An 18,852-nucleotide genomic window follows, 5' to 3' on the forward strand; every position below is an offset into this window, starting at 1 on the left:
TTTGTAATGTCAATAATGTACTGCTACAAGGTTATCACTTGGCAAGGTTATCACCTGAGCATTTTGTGGTGAGGCTGTGGTTCCTTTGCTTTGCACTGTGGGGTGCTCAGGCACTGCTTGAACATCCGTTGTCCCAGGGCATGGAGAGGGCAGCTTTGAAGATCCGCCCTTCCCAAAGGCCTTTGTTGGCGCTCCAGTGGCTCTTCCCTGCTCTTGCTATGCCACAGCTAGTCTGTCACTGCCCATGCTTGACTGCTGCTCCATCCACCCACAGCTCAGCGATTGCAGGCGCCACTCCTGCAGCTTTGCTGGGCCACATGAGTTAACTGCACTGGGTTTGTCCAGCAGACTCATCCCTCAGGTGTTTTAGTTGGCAGCTCGTGTAGCACTACAGTCTGGGAGCAAGGATCTGGGGCTGGCCAGCACTGAGATGCAATGAGGGAAGGGGATGGTTCTCTTTTGCAGACACCAGTCATCTCTGTAGGTACCGCTGTGTGCACTCTCCTTTTCACCATCTCCTCTCACGCCTGTAAGACATTTCTAGACAGGCCGGTTATCCATATGTAAGACAGGCAAGCAAGTGTCAGTCACTGGTATGACCATGTCTCACTCATATTTTCTTTAATATTCTATTGGGAGACTTCTGAACCTGCTCTTCGTGTGTCTCATATGAACCTAAGTTGAACTACAGGAGTCTTGCTCTTTTATTAGTCACCCTCTTCAAGCTTTTTCTGCCTGTAGTAGTTCAGCTGTGCTAATTGAACTTTGGATGTTTGGAGCCTTCAGATCCCTGCACTGGACTACATCAAGATATTATCTCACGTTTGCTGCAACCTTGCAAATGGTAATTTTCTGCAACTTCCCTTTGTAACAACTGTGCAATTACTCTAGGGACCCGCTGCTTAGATATTAATTTACTTGTGTTACCAGGATCCTTACAGCTTCACATTAAAGCTAATTGGAGTGCTTCTTCCGCTCTGTAGGTCTTAAATGCTTCACTGGCAACATAGTGTGAATGGTATTAGTACCATTCTGAGTGTTTTTGTGCATTTCTTTCTGCTTGTATCCAGCATGAAGGGTGGGATTTACCTGGCCAGAGGTATATTTGCTAGACTCCCTTCGTGGTCAACAGAGAGAAACAGGCGCTGCTGGGGCTGATTCATCTTATCTTGAAGCAGGTACCTAAAATAGGTCAGTTGTGTTGTGTCCTGAAAGCTCCATTTTCTCTGTTCAGTGAAGGGAGCGAGGGCTGGGACACAGGAGCACTCTCAGGCAGCCAGCTGCCCTGTAGACATTTAAAGTTAGGTGAGATGACCCTGCTGCAGGCGTCCTCCCTGAGTAGGGATTGTGTTGAAAGGAGCACTCCTTTAAGTGGCCGGGGCATTTTCTTCTTTTTAAATTAGGCTTGAAAACTCAGTCTTTCTTCCATAAAAGAAACCCTATTAGACATGGCAGGATTTGAGCCACCCTAAATAGTTTATCCATTCAAGGGCCACTTTCTTACCTTTACCATTACAGTGTGGGTTAAGTCCCCTTACTGAAGCTCACCCTTGCTGGAGCAGAGTTGAAAGGCAGGCCCAGTGAAAGGTTCATTTTCATAATGAGCTGATATCCTGATCTGGAGATTGGCTCTGACCGCTAACCAGCCAGGGGCAGGGACAAATGCCAGCTCGTGGGCCACCACAAAAGCCCCATCTGTGCACTTGGTTCAGTCTCGGGGGGCGCAGCAGCCCGACAGCTTTGCCACGAGCAGCAGAGCCACGCTGGGTCAGTGCTCTGCTCACACCAAGCAAGAGCAGCCAGGCGGGGTGGCCAGAGCCTGCCGGCGCCTCTGAGCGCTCCGGGCCAGCGCCAGGCCATTCATTAAAAACCCTCAGCGGCACCGAGGCTTGTCTGTCGGCGCACGGTCCTTTGATCTCTTTATTATGCACTCTGGAGTAACCTGGAGATGTCCCCTGCCAGTCTGTTGTCCTGCAGGTGACGCTGTTGGAGATTTTACTGTCCGTTTTTACGGTAATTGTTAGCATGGCTAGGCTTCGAGAACGAAGATTTGGGAAGGGCTCTACCCACGTTTGTTAGCACTGGATTAAACAGACCTGGTGCCAGACAAATGTGCTCTTGCACAGCGTATTTCCCATTTTCTGCTTTGCCCTGAAGTTTGCAGAGCAAACAGACTTTTAACAAAGTATTAAAGAAAAGTCTGGCCCTGGTGTCCTTCAGCTGCTCTGCTGATGGTTCAGGACAGGAGTGCACAGGGTACTACCCCACTGCTGAGCAGGAAGGTGATCCCTGCCTCCTCCAAAGCTTCCAGTGTAAATCAGGCTCCATTTGACTGAGGCAGAGCCCAGGAGGGGAGCGCTAGTATTCACGATTCCATATAAAATTAATTAATTAGAGTAATTCTAAATGATATGCATTAAGATCCCTTAAGAACCACAACCCAAATCGTACTTTTTTTTTTCCTTTTAACTGTAGATATAAATCTTCATGGGTTGAAATAACATTTTAAAGAAGAACTATCTGGGTCTTATATAATCAGCTTGTCCTGATTTCCAAGAAAGCTCATGGTTTTTCTCATGCAAGTGAAGTAATTTAATAAGTGCTTTAAAATCCTTTTCCTTATGTGGGAGGGCACCTTAAACTTAGGGGTTTTTTTTCCTTACTTCTTATGGCATTTTTAATGAAGCATTAATATATGCAGAACATCCCACCAACCCTCTTTCCATGGCTCTCTTTTACAAACAGTATTTGTAATGTATACCATAGCTTGTCTTTTAAAATAGAAACAGATTGCTGAACAGGTTTTATGTCCTTTATTAGACTGGAAGATGCTGAATTTAGGGTATTATTTAGTCTAATCCCTTCAAGAGTATGTTTTGTATATTACATAAACAGGGTTTCTTCCATCTTAAACATCGATAATAGAACTATAAATTACATCTTTTTATATGACAACAGCTGTGATCTCTTCTGTGCTGGAGACCTGATGATACTGCTTTCACCCATGGTGCTGTTTATTTTTCCAGAACTACTCAGGCACTGGTGTTTTTACAGTGTCCTCTACAGGAGTGAGCCTACCTTTTTAAAGACAAGATTTTAATGCTAAACTGGTGCATCTGAATTGAATTCTGTACTGCCAGCATGTACAAAAGCTTGTTTGAGCTAGGACTGGTAAAGTTTACACAAATTTCATCATAAATTCTGCATTTCAAGTGTTAACAAAGCCTTTAAACTCATTTTTCTCCCCAAATGAGGTACAGTCAGGTAGGCATTTCAACAGCTCCAGTGATGTGTATTGTTCCAAGTTGCCAGCTCAGCCAGCCAGTCTTGCTTTGCCATTAGCAACTTCCTGCACTGTCCATATTCCTCTATGTTGCAGTCCCAAAATCCCCCCCTTAAGACTTCATAACTGTCTTCAGAGAAACAAAACTCTCATCCCAGATGAACTTCTGGAATAATATATACTCTATTGACCATTGCTGCCTTCAGATACCTCTCCTGACCCCATTCCTCCTTCTCACTCTGGAGCAACCTCATCATTATTCTCTGGACTCCAAACATCCTTTCTCCCTGGATTTGTGATTTGTGCAATTTTATTACCTGGACCTTTTGTTCCCAGGGGTGTTGTTCCTAACAGAGTGGACAGACTTCCTGGCCTTCCACCATGGTGTCATTACCACGGCCAGCAATGCAGAAGAGTTTCCTGAGCTTGACCGTGGTTCCCTTGTCACTAGGAAGGGTGTGGAGCTTCAGGTGACTGCACTGCCTCTTCACTCCCAGCTTTCAGCAGCTGCAGCAGCTTTTCATCCTCCCACTCAGTGTGAGGCCCCTCAGCTGCTTTCCTACGCCTGTCCATATGGGAGCAGGTTCCCAGCCTTCCCATGGGGAGTAGGGAGTACTCTAGGCCAGTTCACTTCACTGAAAACACTTCTTTCAGTGCTTTAGGTAGAGTTACTGATAATAAATGGCTTTTTAACATTCAGCTTTAGAGTGTTTAAATACTTTTATTGGACATGCAAGTGTGGGACACAGGAAAATAGTGAATGCAGTTAGTGTGTTCAGAAAGCTTTTATTTTCATTGTTTAGTGTAAAGATGTAGAAGGTCTGTTTTAGAAAAATGCCTGAGAACTCACCTTATAATATTGATGGAGTAGTAATTACTGGTTGTTTTTTTGAGTGGGTAAGAGAATTAGTTAAAATGCTCCTGGGCGGGTCATACTGGTGAAGTTTGACTCTGTCTCTTTGAAACAATACAAGCGAAGCCACACTAAAAGAGCAAGTGCAGCAGAAGGGACCTGACGAAGACAACTTCTGTCAGCTCTTGGAGAAGGATCTGGGTAGTTCTGAGGTCACCAAACAATTCCTTTGAGCTGATTTTTAAGTTGCAAGAGGACAGTGGCTAACACTGATGAACTTGGTTTTGCCAGTTAAATCAGATTCTTTTGGGGCAGGAGAGAAGGAAAAGGACATAAAAGCTGCTGGAAGGTGTGACAGTGGGACTCTAATACTGGTGTTTGGCACTTAGCATAGCCTAAATCTCATTCCATCTTGTTTGATCTGATGGGAATAACAGTCTGGCTAAGGATTATCAAGGGCTGACATTGAGTGGTTTTGGGTGCTGCTTTTAGGGTAAAGCTTCTCCCTTTCATCTCTCTGGTTATCTCTGTAATCTTTTTCAAGGGCTTTTTCAAAGCAAGGAGATAAGTCAGAGAGGGATAGCAGTGTTACCATCTGGATAATAATGCCAACCCACAACTTCACCAAGAGGTGTCAGAGCTTTCTAAGTTAAGCAGGTCAATATGGTTTTTCTATTTTCAGCTCTTGATGACTTCAAAAAACGATTTGGGCCCAACAAACTTTGAGGAGTATATAGAAAGGAAAAGACAGGGACACTGGTGAGTGGAAGGGGAAGAATTTAGTTACAGTAAGAAAACTGTCGCAGGAGTTTCTCAGCTGTTTTTTTAATACAAGGGACTATTCTTTGTAGCAACTAACTAACATCTGACATATTTACTGATAACTGCTGACCAGAGTACTTGATTACTGACCTGAGTGGAAATGTGAAACACCTCTGACTCTTCTGAAGCATCTCCCCTCATTGTGATGGCATCCGTGAGCCTTGTTTGCCTCCATCTCCCACCTGCTGCTCAGTTTGCTCATCACATGTGATTGCCACAAGAGGCCAGTTCATGTAAAAAGCACACTTTCCTGATGTTTCATTCCCCTCGTCTACTTCTTCTCTTTAAATCTTGGGATTTAAAATGTACCTGTGGATGTGCATTATCTCTCTGCCATTCATCATGCTGATGGCCTTTGCTGAGAGTGAGGTGGGCTGCACCCAAAGCACTTTCTGGATGCAGCAAGCAGTTTTTTAGTTATTGCTTCTTTCCCTGTAGACCCTGTGCTGATCCCCCAGGACCATTGGGAAGGAGCAGGCTGAAGGTTTGCAGGGTGCTGACCAGGTGCAAAAAGTCAGCTTTATTTTGGCTAGATAAAATAAATATTCTTTTCCTGCCTTTCTGGCTGCAACAAGGGATTGCTTCTCTCTTGCTGTTTGTTGATGTGCAAAAAATTCAGTGACTCCTCACAGCGTGTTGGTACCTGGTGTGGACCACTCAGCAGTAGCTCACTAGTAAGTTATCAAAACTGTAGAGCTCTCAAGTGCACTAAGGCCAACACTAGGGACTGTTTCGGTGCTCAGTCACTTTATTCTTCTGAAGCCTCTCAACTTTCCAGTAATCCAGTCCATCCTCCTTTTGCATCCCTTCAGTCTCAGACAATATGCCCTGGGCTTCAGCAAAGAGCATCTCTGAAGTCCAGCTGCTGCCTGGGGACATCAGGAGCTGTGGTGGGTGGTGGGCAGCTCCTCAGGCCTATGCTTGTTTCATTTCCATCCTGTGCTCAGAAGGAAAGCTGCCTCAGGTTCTTTGGTTGCATAGTTGCTTCACTCTCTCCCTGTCAAACTCTATTAGCAGGGAATGCATGAGGGGACACCCAACTCCTCCTGTTGTGCTCTGGCAGTGAAGCTGATGGATCAGCACCTCGATTTGATGGGGATGGGAAGTGCTGGCAGGAGCAGGTGCAGCCCCAGGACCAGCTCAAGGGGCCAGGCTGTCATTGCTGTCACTGGCTTCTCGGAACCCAAAGCTCAGACTCCTCTCTTCAGCAAACTGAGCACAGGCTCTTGGCCTCAGGAGCATCTTCCACTTGTTAATAACTGAACTTTGTTGGAAATTCCCAGCAGTGCTCTGACACAGCTGGGTTTGAGTCATTGAGGAAGGGTCAAGCTTTACTCACAGGCAACCAAGTGTATTGTGACCCTGCATCCTCCTTCCATCTCTTCTGCTTTGCCAGGTTTGGTGCACTCATCTGACCCTACCCAGAGCTGCAGCACCACACGGGGATCTTGGCTGCTCCTCTCTTAACATATTATTCCAGGAGGAGCCTCTCTATGTGTGAAACATGGGCTGAATCTCACTCTTTAGTGCTTCTGCTTTCCTTAAGCCTTGTCTAATTAAATGCCTATTTACTGCCTATTGCCTCCAGCTGCCAGCAGGCACGTATGGGTGAGCAGTGCTGCCTTCAGTCCATGTACTCTTTGGGTAGGAATGGAGTGTTTCACCAAAAGCTCATCTTTTGGGAGTAGCAGCAAACATAAATCCCGCTCTGCCTCAACAGCCCACCATCTTCCAGCAGTTTATGTGTATTTATAGGCACAACACTGCAGTTGCTCTGTGTTACCATCTCCCTCAACCCCTGTGACCCCCGCTCCCTTCACCAGATGTGCCTGACAACCATCTTCCTTCCCACAATGGGACTGGGAATGTTCCTGTCGTGTTACCAAAAGCCAGTGGCCCCTCTCCCTGGCAGAGCAGCTGCGCTGGTGTGTCCTGCACATCCATGAAGGAATGCACGTGACAAAACTCAGGACTGCCCCCCCACTCAGTGACCCAGAGTGACGTTTGCAGCTGCTCACGTTAGCAGCAGGATCTGCTGCCCTGTGGGATGGTGCCTGGGAAGGGCTGTGATGACGCTTTGTATTAGCACTGCTGCTGTCACCAACCAGAACAGGAACAGCCAAGTACCAGGAGCTGTCTTAAGTCTCAACTTGAAGTGGGGTCTGTGGTTTGTGCATGTGTTTTCCTAATGTTACGCTTTTGCTGTAAATAGCACAAATGTAAAAAGAGTTTTAGAAGAAAACTCCAAGATTATTTTATCTGTTACACAAAGAAATAGGAGAAGCAAAAAAGGAGAGGAAAATTAAATTAGAAGCCATATTTACATGTGGCAAGACTAACTTCGCCTACTTAATGAGACAGTAAACTGGAATCTGAACAGATCAGCAAAGTCTTTGTTTTACAAATATGCTGTCATTCAACAATACTGTGTACTAGAACGTTGGCTAAAAGGTGGCTCTATGTTGTAAAGCAAGTTATGTACAGACGTCATCACAGTTGCCCCCTTTAGCTTTGCAGTGTTTTATTTGTGCGGTTCACACAAGAGGACCCTATGGGTGACACCCTGTGACAAGGTCTAAGAAAGCCACATCCAGGCTGCACCTCGCAGGCACGCTGTCTGTGGTGAGCACAGCGTTTCCCCGAGGACCACGGCAGTTCAAAAGGCTGTGCCAGGAAATCACCTGAGGGCACCGCAGTTGTTCACCAGTGCCCCAGTTTTCATGCTCCAAGTTGCACTCTCGGCGTCTGCAGCAGCTGGGGACTATTCTCTCCCTTTCTAAAGGTTGCCACTGTGCCCGAGTCTGTGCGTCAGAGCTGTCATTTCAAGCCATCTGCAACGTGCTGCTGCTTATTTAAATGTTAACTTGTTTCTCCTCAAAACATGCAAGAAAGGAGAAAAAGATCATGAAACAATTATATAGAGCTTTGCAAGGCCTTTCTTGCTCACTTCCTTCCACAGAAACAAGTAAGGACCATCTGATGAAAATTCTGCAGGAGGGAAGAAGGCAATTAATTTCAGTTGCAGATCCTGAATTTACTGAACTTAATTGCTTTAGCTACTCTTCTTTTTTTTTTTTTTCAGTGGTGCACTGGAAGCTTATGTTCAATCAGTCAGAACAAGAGAGGGGAAGGAATTTGCACCAGTCTACCCCATAATGGTTCAGCTGCTGCAGAAAGCCATGTCAGCCCTTCAGTGAGCACACTTGGATAACACTCTCGACACATGGAATGGACACGTTCACAGTCGGGGGTCTTTGGTGCCACAAATGTATTTACAGTTCATGTAAATTATTCCCAAATACAGAAGCTTTACAATGAAACGTGTTTACCTACTTCATCTCTGAAACTTGTCTTCTTGCTTTACTTTCACATTACAGGAACTTATACAGAAATATTATAAGGAAATTGTACAACTTTTATGTGCTGTAAGTCTACATCTAATTGAAACATTCTTAAGCATTCCTTTTGAATTTAGAAAAGTGTAAAATTAGAAGTCAAATATTACAGTATAATTGCTGAATATCTCAAATAAGGAAGCAGCTCTTTTCCTACAAGTATGGTTTTAAACAGTTGGATACATTTTAGCCTTATTCAGAAAAGTGAACTTCTGAAATGCTAGAATCATCAGTTTCCATCTAAAAATCACTAATTTTAACAGAAGGAAAAATATTTATAACTAACCTAAATGATTCTCTATTGCACTGCTACTTACTTAGAAATAATTTATATTTATTTCAACTCTCTTTTTGCTTAAACTGTAATAAAGAACATTGACTATTGAATCTGGAAATCAGTATTTGAAATTCTTCAACATCTTCCTAATGGCAAAGCATAAAAATATACTTTGGATGGGTTCATCTAAAGACTTCCAGGCAGAACATGCTCACTGCTGCAGGGCTGAAATAGTGATTGGTCTTCTTCATTTTATAAAATACACAACACCAAATTTTAATGAATTTATTTGAAATAATATACAAGAATATAGTGTGCAAAAATCTTAGGGGCAACATCATGTAGACGTGTCATAAACTGAAATTTACAGTTGTGATTCTTAAAAAAAAAACAACGCACAGCTGTTTAGTACAGGAAAAGCCATGATTGTAAAAGTTCACAGCAGAAGCAAATTGTAATCCTAATGCAGCTGCTCTAATTTTAGACAGTTGGAGGAAAAAAAAAGTAAAGTGCAAGTGTTGCACGTATAGTTAAGTGCAAAGTTTGCCCCCACCATAAAGATGTCTTATGGCAAAATAAAATATTGTAGAATATGTGGCAAAGACAAAACACAGAGTTTTAACTATTATGGTGATGGTATCAACAGCACCATTTTTCTTGAGATAACGTTATTTTTTCATTCATCCTCTCCCAGGCCACTGTTTCCACCATGAAATGACAGCTCTCACTAGTGCCAGCTGATGCAAAAATATCTCCCTTGTGGATACAGGTTTTATAAGTGGCATCCCAAGCAGCAGCTCCTTTGCTACATCACACCATGCTCTCCATTCCCACACGTTCTGGTAACTTGCTGGCAGTGGGGCAGGCTGGGAAGCTGGAGACTGATAATACACTTTGCCATTTCAGAAAACCCCAGGCCCCAGAATTGCAATTAATAATATGGTTGTGCAATACATATTAATCAGCAATAAGAATCAATGTATATAAACAGCTGTTACATATTTTAAAATTCCCCTTTTTGTACATTTTCTTTTAAAAATAAACATTTATACACATCTCCTTCGCCTCTTTCTAAAGTACTTTAGCACCACAGGATATCCATTTTCAAGCCTATATTACCTGATACATATATGAAGTTTGGAAGAAAAATAAGGCAATTTGGTTTAAAATGCTGATAGTTTTAGCTTACTTAATGTTCTATTGTAAAAAGCAAATCTGCACTCAGATCATTTCCGACTTGATGGTGCCAGTATTTTATGGTCACACAGAGTCACAAAAAATAGTAAGACCTTGATCTTTTGCATCTTCTTGCCATTGAGCAACAGCCATTTTGCAAACACAGAGTTAACAGAAAAATTCTGGCTTAATGCTGTTGTGAGCCCTGAGAAAAGAGAAGAGAAAACCAGGTTAGCAGTTACCAAGCAAAGGGGAAGCAGATCTAACCTTAAAACTAGCAAACACTTGTTCTGAAAGCCACAAGTACTTTTCACTGGTCAGTTATTCAGAAGAAAACAAAAAGGCCAAAACCAGACATCAAGACTTCTCTGTCACAGCCTGGAGTCCACCAGCCATTAGTAAGGTAACCAAGCTGCAAACACTTCAGTTCACTGAATTAAATAATTTAAAAAGGCATTTCCTGATGTAACACTGAGGTTCTACAGATCCTGTTCTCTTGGCCTGAAGCCCCTAAGGACAAGGAAAATCCTACTACAAGGCAGTGTAAGAAAGCCATCCTTCCTACTGAGGCCAACTCATCACTACTCCTCTCAGCTGCAGAAATGCCTCTGAGTTGCCTGAAGCTTACAGGTGAGTGTGTGATCTCACCATCTAAAGCCCAATACTGCAGTAGTGTAGAAGCAGAAAAAAATAAAGACTAGTATTTTAACTAGTCTTTAACTATTTAATCTAACATAAGACGACACTGTTGATAGAATGCAGTGAAAAGAAAACCAGCTTTTTCCTAGCAGCTGGGATTTGGTGGAACCTTCTGCAACAAGGGACTGGGAACTCAGACCAACGTAGAGCAGAAAGAAGCAACTTAAGTGTAGGAGCATTTCTTATTCAGTCTTAAGGCAACACTTGCATATGCTCTTGAGAAAGCAGCCTCATTTACACATGAAAGGAAAGGGGGTAACTTGAGGATGAAATCTTACACTACGTGGATGGTTTCACCAACTATGGAGATGAAGTCCACACCACACTTCAAGCTCCTGCCCAGGCATAAAATGGCTGATGAAAGCACTTGGCATTCTGTGCACCTCAGTGATCTCTCCTTACAACCTACTCCTCTAGCTGAACAAGCTGAATCTCCTTTTTTTTGATGTGTGCTTTATATGATGGTTCAGCTTGAAAGCTGTTCTCTTTAATACATCCACCACCTACTAATCCACACCTACAATCTTAGATTGATGGCTTTCTACAAAGTGCAAAACAATTTATTTCCCTACAGAAGTAGTGTTATCTACTGTATTTATTTTACAATTAAACACAGTCATAAGTCAAAGGGATTCACCAGGAAAAAATTATTTTGCTCCCTTAATATCTTCATATATGCTGGTATAAATAAGGATTAAAAAAACAGAAAAAGGTAAAGAAAAAGCTTTTACTGAACAAAAAAAAGTTAGGTACAACCTTATAAACTCAGTTACTTCAAACAAAAGGTCATGTACCCTTCCTCCACATTTCACAAACACACTCACTTCTCAGTCCAACAGAATTCACAAAACTCTCATATAAAATATTCAGAGAGAAACCCTCTCCTGAAGAAGGTCTGGGCTACCAAGAACGCAACTTGTACTGCACAAACCCCACTGTAGCTACCTGTATGAACACATATAAGAGCATAGTGAAAAAGACAGCTTCACAAACATACAGAATTTGTTCGTTTTCTTTTCCAACAGTCAGGATTTAAACGTTTCTGCTCTTCTGCCAAGGCCTTGGCTTCTAGTGTGTACATCCTTCTTTCCTCATTTTTCATCTTCTTCCACCTGTCCCCGAGTATCACACTTATGGCTCTGCAAGATAAATGTTTACAGTGTGGTCAGGATGGTGCTAAGAAATACCCTGATTTTTTTCTTTTTTTATCTGAGAACTTTAAAGAAGACAGAAGTTAAATGGGGAAATAACACAGAAGGAAAAAATCAAGTGTATCTTAGCATTTTTAACAATCATGTTTCTGGTTATATTCTCATCGCTCCTTTAATAGTTAAACAGCTGAGACTTCTGTGTTAGCTGAGCATGGGTCAATGCACATTCTAACATTTCAAAGGGTGTACATTTGAATACGCAGCAACTGGCATAAACCAGCAAAATAGGGATGTTAAAAAAAACACCACCAAATGGTAACTCACATTTGTTTTGCTCTACTTTCATACTAAAAGATAATATGACAGATTTGCTGAAAATATGTTCTCTAATAATTAGGGCAATGAACTGAATATGACCTCAGCCAAACAAATATTTGATTAACTTCAAGCCCCCATGTCTATTTAATCAATATGTGTAGCTTCCTCCACCTTTAATCCATGCTGGGCAGAACACAATGGTAAGTTCCCATTCCTGTGCAAAGGGAACCGTTTGTTCTAACACATCTATCACCATTTCCAGAAGCTAAATTAATTCCTTTCCTACTCTCTCTAAACTCTAGGTCTTTTGAGAACATTTCCCTGTATTATCATGCCATATTGCTTAACTGCACTCCCAAATGTTGGATCAATATCCCATTAAAGCTTTAACTCCATCCTTCAGCTGAACAAAAATCTTTAAACAACAGCTCTTTTATCAATGACAATTACAAGCTAATGAGTAGTTTGAACACTTTGGCTTCAGATTACAGTGATGAGAGTTCTATGATGGGCTTTAACAAAAAGGTGGACACAACTAAGTCCTTTGCTTTCTACTATTAACAAGTTCCTTGCTGGCAGCAAAGCTATTCATAGACTTTCTAACTGACCAACCATTTCCATAACATGGCACATACAGCAATTCTGAAGGCTTTTCTGCACCACACCAAGAAAATGGATTTTGAATCCTGCAAGACCTTTTGGTACCATACAGACTTTCCCAGAGCACTCAGGGAGCACAGCCTGACCTGCACTGGGGCTGCCCTTCAGCCTGTGCTGTCACATGCTCTGGTGACTACTCAGAGCAAACTCCTCAAGCTGCCACCAGATCCCACCAACATCAAACCCATTTGCACAGCCTGTCTCTTTGGCGATGGAATTTCTGGTTTTAAATCCTAACTGAGAACCAGTATCTTTGGTCTGTCATCAGAAGCAAACAAACCCCAGTTTAATTAGCAGATTTTTCATGTTTTGACAGTGTCCAGAGGCAAATCAACAGAAACCTGTCTGCTTTGGGTCACCAGTTTGTACTGGGTCACTCACACCCCCAGGAAAGAACATGGTGACCCAGAGGAGGTTTGCTGAAAAAGCAAATCAAAATGCACTATGAAATCTTTGTATTTCGAATAAAAAATATTATTTTCTTCATCTTTAGAAGGTTCACTACTCAAATTATTCAAGGATTTCTGAATGCACAACTAAGTCCAACAACAGTTACAGTGAGAATATCTAGAAAATAAACAAGTGCAGCCCTAACACCAGTTTCTCAAACATGGTCTTACAGCCCTCAGTAGTTTTAAGTATCCCGTGACTCTTGACTCCTGCTTTGTTTACAGCTCTCTCTCTTCAAGCTCACATGGCTTGAGAGCTTCTTTGTCTCTGAACAGACCGTGTAACTCTGAATACCTCAAGTTCTGTCCTGTCTCACAGGGGTAAGAAAAATAAAGTAACTGTAACAAACATAACTCCAATGTATAAAAGTAGCTACTACATTGTAACATCTACTCAGTAATCTGAAAATGACACAAACTTACATTTTTTAAAAAAAGAGTCGTCTCTGAACAGCCAAATAAATGCCTCAGCAACACTTTAGCAACAGTAGCTAAATTTCTGCAACATCAATTATCCCTAACTCTGTGCTGTACTGTGTTTTATGGATGCCACGAAACTGCACCCAAATGCACTGCCTTCCAAACGGGGCAGTGAGCAGTGAATGCATTCTGAAGCTCACTTGTAACTTTGTCATCGCTTTCCTTCAAGGTAAACCTCCTCACTGAAATATTCAGCTTATTTTCACATCCATGCAGCTGCAGCTCCAGTTCACTGCATCCATTTGAAATCAGCATTCTCAATTAAATGTATAACCATCATAAACTTTCCTGGCTGATATTTGGTTCCATTTCTCACTGATAGTTGCAATGAATGTGAAGGCAGCAGATCTGCTTCACTGAACTTATTATAAATATTACAGAACATCATCACTTGGACACACAAGACTGGCTGGGATTTAAGGATGGGCTATTTATAAAGCACGATTTTATTTCTCAATAGCAGTTACAGCCTCCTTACTAGAACATTATAAAATAGCCAAAACCTCTTTCAAAGCACTGTCAACTTCAATTTTTTTACCAGATTTAGTATTAGAATTTTTATGTCACGATGCAAAGTTTTCATAACGTTACGTACATTAAAAAATCTAAGATCAGTGCATGTTCATGTGCTTTAGTTTCTACTTCCATATGCATAATTAGCACAAAATATTACTTAAAACATATGTACTAGAGATCTTTATAAAAAACATTTAGAAGCGAATGTACCTATAGATTAAGAACAGAAGAACAAACTAACAAAGACCCGTCCCCCAAACAGTCATGCAACTCTTCCTGCAAGTTTCAGCAGATTGCTGAATGCCTTTAGGACAAGCAAAATTTGGCAATGTACTGTCTGGATTAAGATCTTTCAGATACCCTAACAATCAGTACTCCATTATTCAAAAGGATATACAGACTGGAAATAAATACTTCTAACTTCATGAACAATTTCCAATATTATGTCAAGACATAATTAGAAGAACCAGAAATTCCCTTTTTTCCATTACAGCACACAAGCACAGCACTTCCTCACTCATCAGTGAAAACAAAGACTGTTCTGTATTTGTGACTCTGCTGATGCACATATATGCATGTATCTGTTGCTTTACCCAAATGCTTTCTCAGAAATTAAGTTTGCCAAAACTGGCTTGTATCAAGGTCACTGCATACTGTAAATATTTACAGCCCACCCCTAAATTACCCTTCATGTTAGCATCTTTCAAAACTTGTTCTTAAAACAATATACACACCTTGTATTTTAAATGCAAAATTTAGGCCATATAGGGAGAGAGATATTCTGCTAGCTCACCCATAATAGCAAAAGTACAGCCTATATCATTACCTGTTGTCTTTCCCTGGATACATCTGAGTGTATTCAACTCTGTATTTTTTGGCAAAAAGCATGAAGGCATTCATTGGTCTTTTGCACTTGTTTGGAGAAGTGGCACTCACAGTACTTGCAGTCCCTGAGCTGTGGCTTTTGCCAGCTTTGCTGTACAAAGGATTGGAGGAAAGATGTGACGATGCAGGGGAGGCACAGTTTTTATTACTGCATTCTGATCTCTCAGCATCCTGATTGTTTGATCCTCCACAGGACAGAGACGCGCGGCGCTGGCGGGCCATGCTGCTGAGCACATACACTGCAGAGGAGTCCATCGGTGTGAAATCGTAACTACAAGAAAAAGACATCATAAAGTGATCGAGTAATTTTCACGTAAAATCCCTAAAATACCTGTTCACTCTTCAACTGTACTACATTTCTAATATCCTGGTCTCTTTTGTGTGACATAAAGATTTGTGCTTGATGCAGATGTCAGTGTGAAAAACAAAAAACCACAACAAGAGTCTGGCAGATAAATTAGTATTTTCTTCAATGTGATGGCAGACTGCAACTTCACACGTTCTGCTGTGTACTTTCAACTCCCCAGCTGTGTATCAATTAGCTATACACTGTCTTCAAATTCCATCCTCTTTTGAAATACACTTCTTTCTTTCTGCTTCTGTCCTTACCATAAATCAAGCCTGGTCAGTGAATGACAGGTACTGAAAGGGACAAGTGATGTGGAAAGAATAAGCATTGAGTTCACTTGCATACACATATTAAGGACAGATATGAAAGCACTAAATTAAAATAAATTACATGCATTACTGTGCAAGTAACTTCTCTCGGCAGTTAAATACACACTGTGTGACACACGAACCTTCCACTGAGATAACACCACTTTTCAGAGCCCCGTGACGTCGCACCATTTGGTGCAGCGCTGACAAACGCCTGCCCTCTAGTGACAAAACCGCGACATTCCTCGGCATTTCAAGGTATTTGAACAGCTTTGAGGAGTTGTTTCCATAAAATTTAGACCTCCAAATACTCCAAACTCTTGCAATTTTTAGTTGACCGACAACTACAATTAACCTCTAAGCGCTACCGAAGAAGTTTAATTCTACAGACTATCTGTTACCATCTCCAGGTGTGCAGATACAGCCTAGGAAGCAAAGGCTATGCTGTCTTTAGCACACTATATGGATAAAACACACTTGGAAAGGTGCTACTCAATCATAAATCATTAAATTACCACCACAAAATAAACACAAAACGTACATATGCTAAGGCTCCACTCACACACTGCTCAATGTGGCTAATAATTGCATAATTTAAGGTCAAAATAAGGGCTCTGAAGAGCTTTTTTCTGAACACGAAGTAGAACTACTAGCAAGGAAATAACAGCATGTGGCAGTCCAGCCCCAATCTGCAAAGGTAGCTCCTTTTGTGGGGCAGAACCACAAGGAAGAGTGGAGCCTGAAGGGTTGCTTCTAACATAATGTGATAATGCTGACAACCTTGCAGGATATCACAAGATAAGGAGAAATGACCTTCCTGTTCTACAACAGTCCAGCACTCTTCCTATTCCTAATCTCCTTCCCTACTCCTCATCTCCTTCCCATAACACAGCAACAGGATTTTGTTTTTTAATTCTTCTGTCCTGTTAACCACGGCTGCTGTGCTGCTGCACACTTCCTTCTCAGTCACTTACTCCCTTCTGCCCAGAAAGAAAGGCAAGGAATTTGAAGTGTTCAGGCAGAACTCAGCTGGGCTGCAGGATTAGTAAGGAGCCAGAAGTCCAATTTCTTCAGTGAGATGTAGCTATAGTGATTCTAACAGCTCTCTATGTATGCAGTTCAGAACAGGAGTTAGTAAGAAGAAAAAAAAACCCAGACAGCAAAGGAGTGAAGCCAAGCAATCTGAACTTGCTCTCCATGCCAGACTGAAATGACACAAGAGCTCCCAGGGCCTGAACTGCAAACAGCATTTTAAATTCCTTTTCTTCTACTGTAAAAAAACCCAAAAAGCAACTGGACTAAAAACAGATGCTAAAAAGGTGCTAACATATAGGAGAAGGTGGATTCTACTAAACCTAGAAATCTCAAAATAGTATGGAAAAAAATCTTTAGTATTTCATTAGAATCTTAGAATCATTTATGTTGGACAGGACCTCTGAAGGTTATCTGGTTAAACTTCTAGCTCAGAAAAACCTCAAAGTTAATCAAACTTTGAAGTTAGGTAGGTTTGCTATAATACAAAAGAATCCCAAGAAAAAGAATACACAAAAATAGGAAGTAATTATGAAAGTACTGTATTCTAAAGCCATAGCACAAGCATTTATCACTAAGAAACTACTCAGATAATTAAGATACGTAGCTGCATAGGAAGCACAAGGTAACAGCTGGCAGACATATTACTATGGGAAAATTGTACTAGGTTTTTCAAACATAATTCACTTTACCTGAAGAATTTATACAAGTAATATATATATTTTTACTGTTCTATCTAATCTGTCTTAAAATATTACAAAAAGAGGCTGAAAAGTTATTTCATTCCGAAGTACTACTTTGCAGTTTAGCAGAGCACATAATTACACAGCTTTTCTAGTCCTGAGTATTCATTTTTCCCTATCATTTATCTTATATTACCAAAACTATTCTCTCTTTGCTCTATATAATGCTTCAAATTCTTCTAGACTTAAGGTGCCTACTCATTAAATACAAGAACCACTGAGGCCACTTTATCCAAAAATTACCTTTTAAATGTATCAAAAACACCTGAATCATCAAAGTTAATGGCATCAGGGTGTCCAGGAGGTAGACACAGATCTCCAAGATGCATTTCACAGCATGGAATGCCATGCTGTACCACAGTCAAGCTTGGATAAAAAGATGACCAACCTGAAGTGGTAAAGAGTTAAATTAGACAAACGGCCAGACAATCTCTCCGGTTCTTCATTGGAGCAATCTGACATCTCTAAATTACATAATTTTATAAAAATGTTCTGATGTAGTTTCTTTCACCCAAAAGAAAAATCAGAAACACTTAATTACGGAATTCTTACTGCAAACAGTTCATTTTTATCTCAAATAAAATCTCATTCTAGCAAAAAAGTAATCAAAACCTGGAAACTTTTACCATCATAAGTTCCATGTCTAGCAAGTGAGAGAAGCCTCTTATTTGCGGCTCTTTCTCCCCCACCCCCCCCCAGTTTTTCTGTTTTCCTGAGCTCCATTTATATATTTGATCAAATCTTCCCTTAAGATATAAGCAGTCTTCCTGTACCTTTATGGCTTTAGTTTTGTTTGTTCAAATTCTGGATTTCTTTACAAAGAGAGTAAATTGTTTCTACACCACAACTTTCTATCAATTTCTTGAACAATACAGGATGCCAATAAAATCTGTAATCACTTTCTGATATAAAACCAACTGTACTTGTAGTATTTCATACCTTTATTTTTAACATAAAATGGATGGTCGAGTCTGCATTCTACGGTAAGCAAGCCATCCTCCACTGTGCCAGGATCAAAAGTCAGCTTCAGCACTGACTCACCACAGGAAATACTTTCTTCGTGAGAAATCAACTTTAGACCATTGGAACCATAGTCCTGTAAACACACACACAGTTCAAAAAACTTCCCCCCAGAAAAGCCTATACCTGTGTATACTACAGGTGTATACTCATCATCATACACTGTACCACCAACATTTTAATTAGTATTTCTATCTTGCTGGTAAAGATGATGTAACATTCAAAACATACCTAAATGAATTAAATTCGAGTACGTTATAGTAAGATACTCGAATAGCTCTAGACATCTTAAATGTCAACCTGTATTCCTGAGATGGTAATTAAAGGCACAGGGATAATATAAGAATCGCTAAATATTTGCTACAGGTATTGAAATAAATTTATTAGAACTAATGGCTACCTTGTAAGGGCTCACTGGGAGATCTTCCTCTTTTCC

At 41.1% G+C, this 18,852-nt stretch overlaps 2 protein-coding genes across 2 annotated transcripts in view; one reads left to right on the forward strand and one right to left on the reverse strand.

The window, feature by feature from the left end:
* Positions 1-8,740, forward strand: part of COG5 (component of oligomeric golgi complex 5) — a 181,769-nt gene extending 173,029 nt beyond the window's left edge. Inside the window, exon 22 of the mRNA XM_017811446.1 lies at positions 8,041-8,740. Coding sequence (XP_017666935.1) covers positions 8,041-8,155 — 115 coding nt within the window. The 3' untranslated portion in view covers positions 8,156-8,740. The remainder of the gene's footprint in view (positions 1-8,040) is intronic.
* A 161-nt stretch (positions 8,741-8,901) lies between these two features.
* Positions 8,902-18,852, reverse strand: part of HBP1 (HMG-box transcription factor 1) — a 17,716-nt gene continuing 7,765 nt past the window's right edge. Inside the window, exons 6-10 of the mRNA XM_017811453.1 lie at positions 18,336-18,536; positions 17,640-17,784; positions 14,906-15,235; positions 11,503-11,644; positions 8,902-10,011 (exon numbers count right to left, since the gene is read on the reverse strand). Coding sequence (XP_017666942.1) covers positions 9,994-10,011; positions 11,503-11,644; positions 14,906-15,235; positions 17,640-17,784; positions 18,336-18,536 — 836 coding nt within the window. The 3' untranslated portion in view covers positions 8,902-9,993. The remainder of the gene's footprint in view (positions 10,012-11,502; positions 11,645-14,905; positions 15,236-17,639; positions 17,785-18,335; positions 18,537-18,852) is intronic.

This window comes from Lepidothrix coronata, unplaced genomic scaffold (genome assembly GCF_001604755.1).
Source record: "Lepidothrix coronata isolate B3197 unplaced genomic scaffold, Lepidothrix_coronata-1.0 Scaffold32, whole genome shotgun sequence".
In the NCBI taxonomy this organism is placed as follows: domain Eukaryota; kingdom Metazoa; phylum Chordata; class Aves; order Passeriformes; family Pipridae; genus Lepidothrix; species Lepidothrix coronata.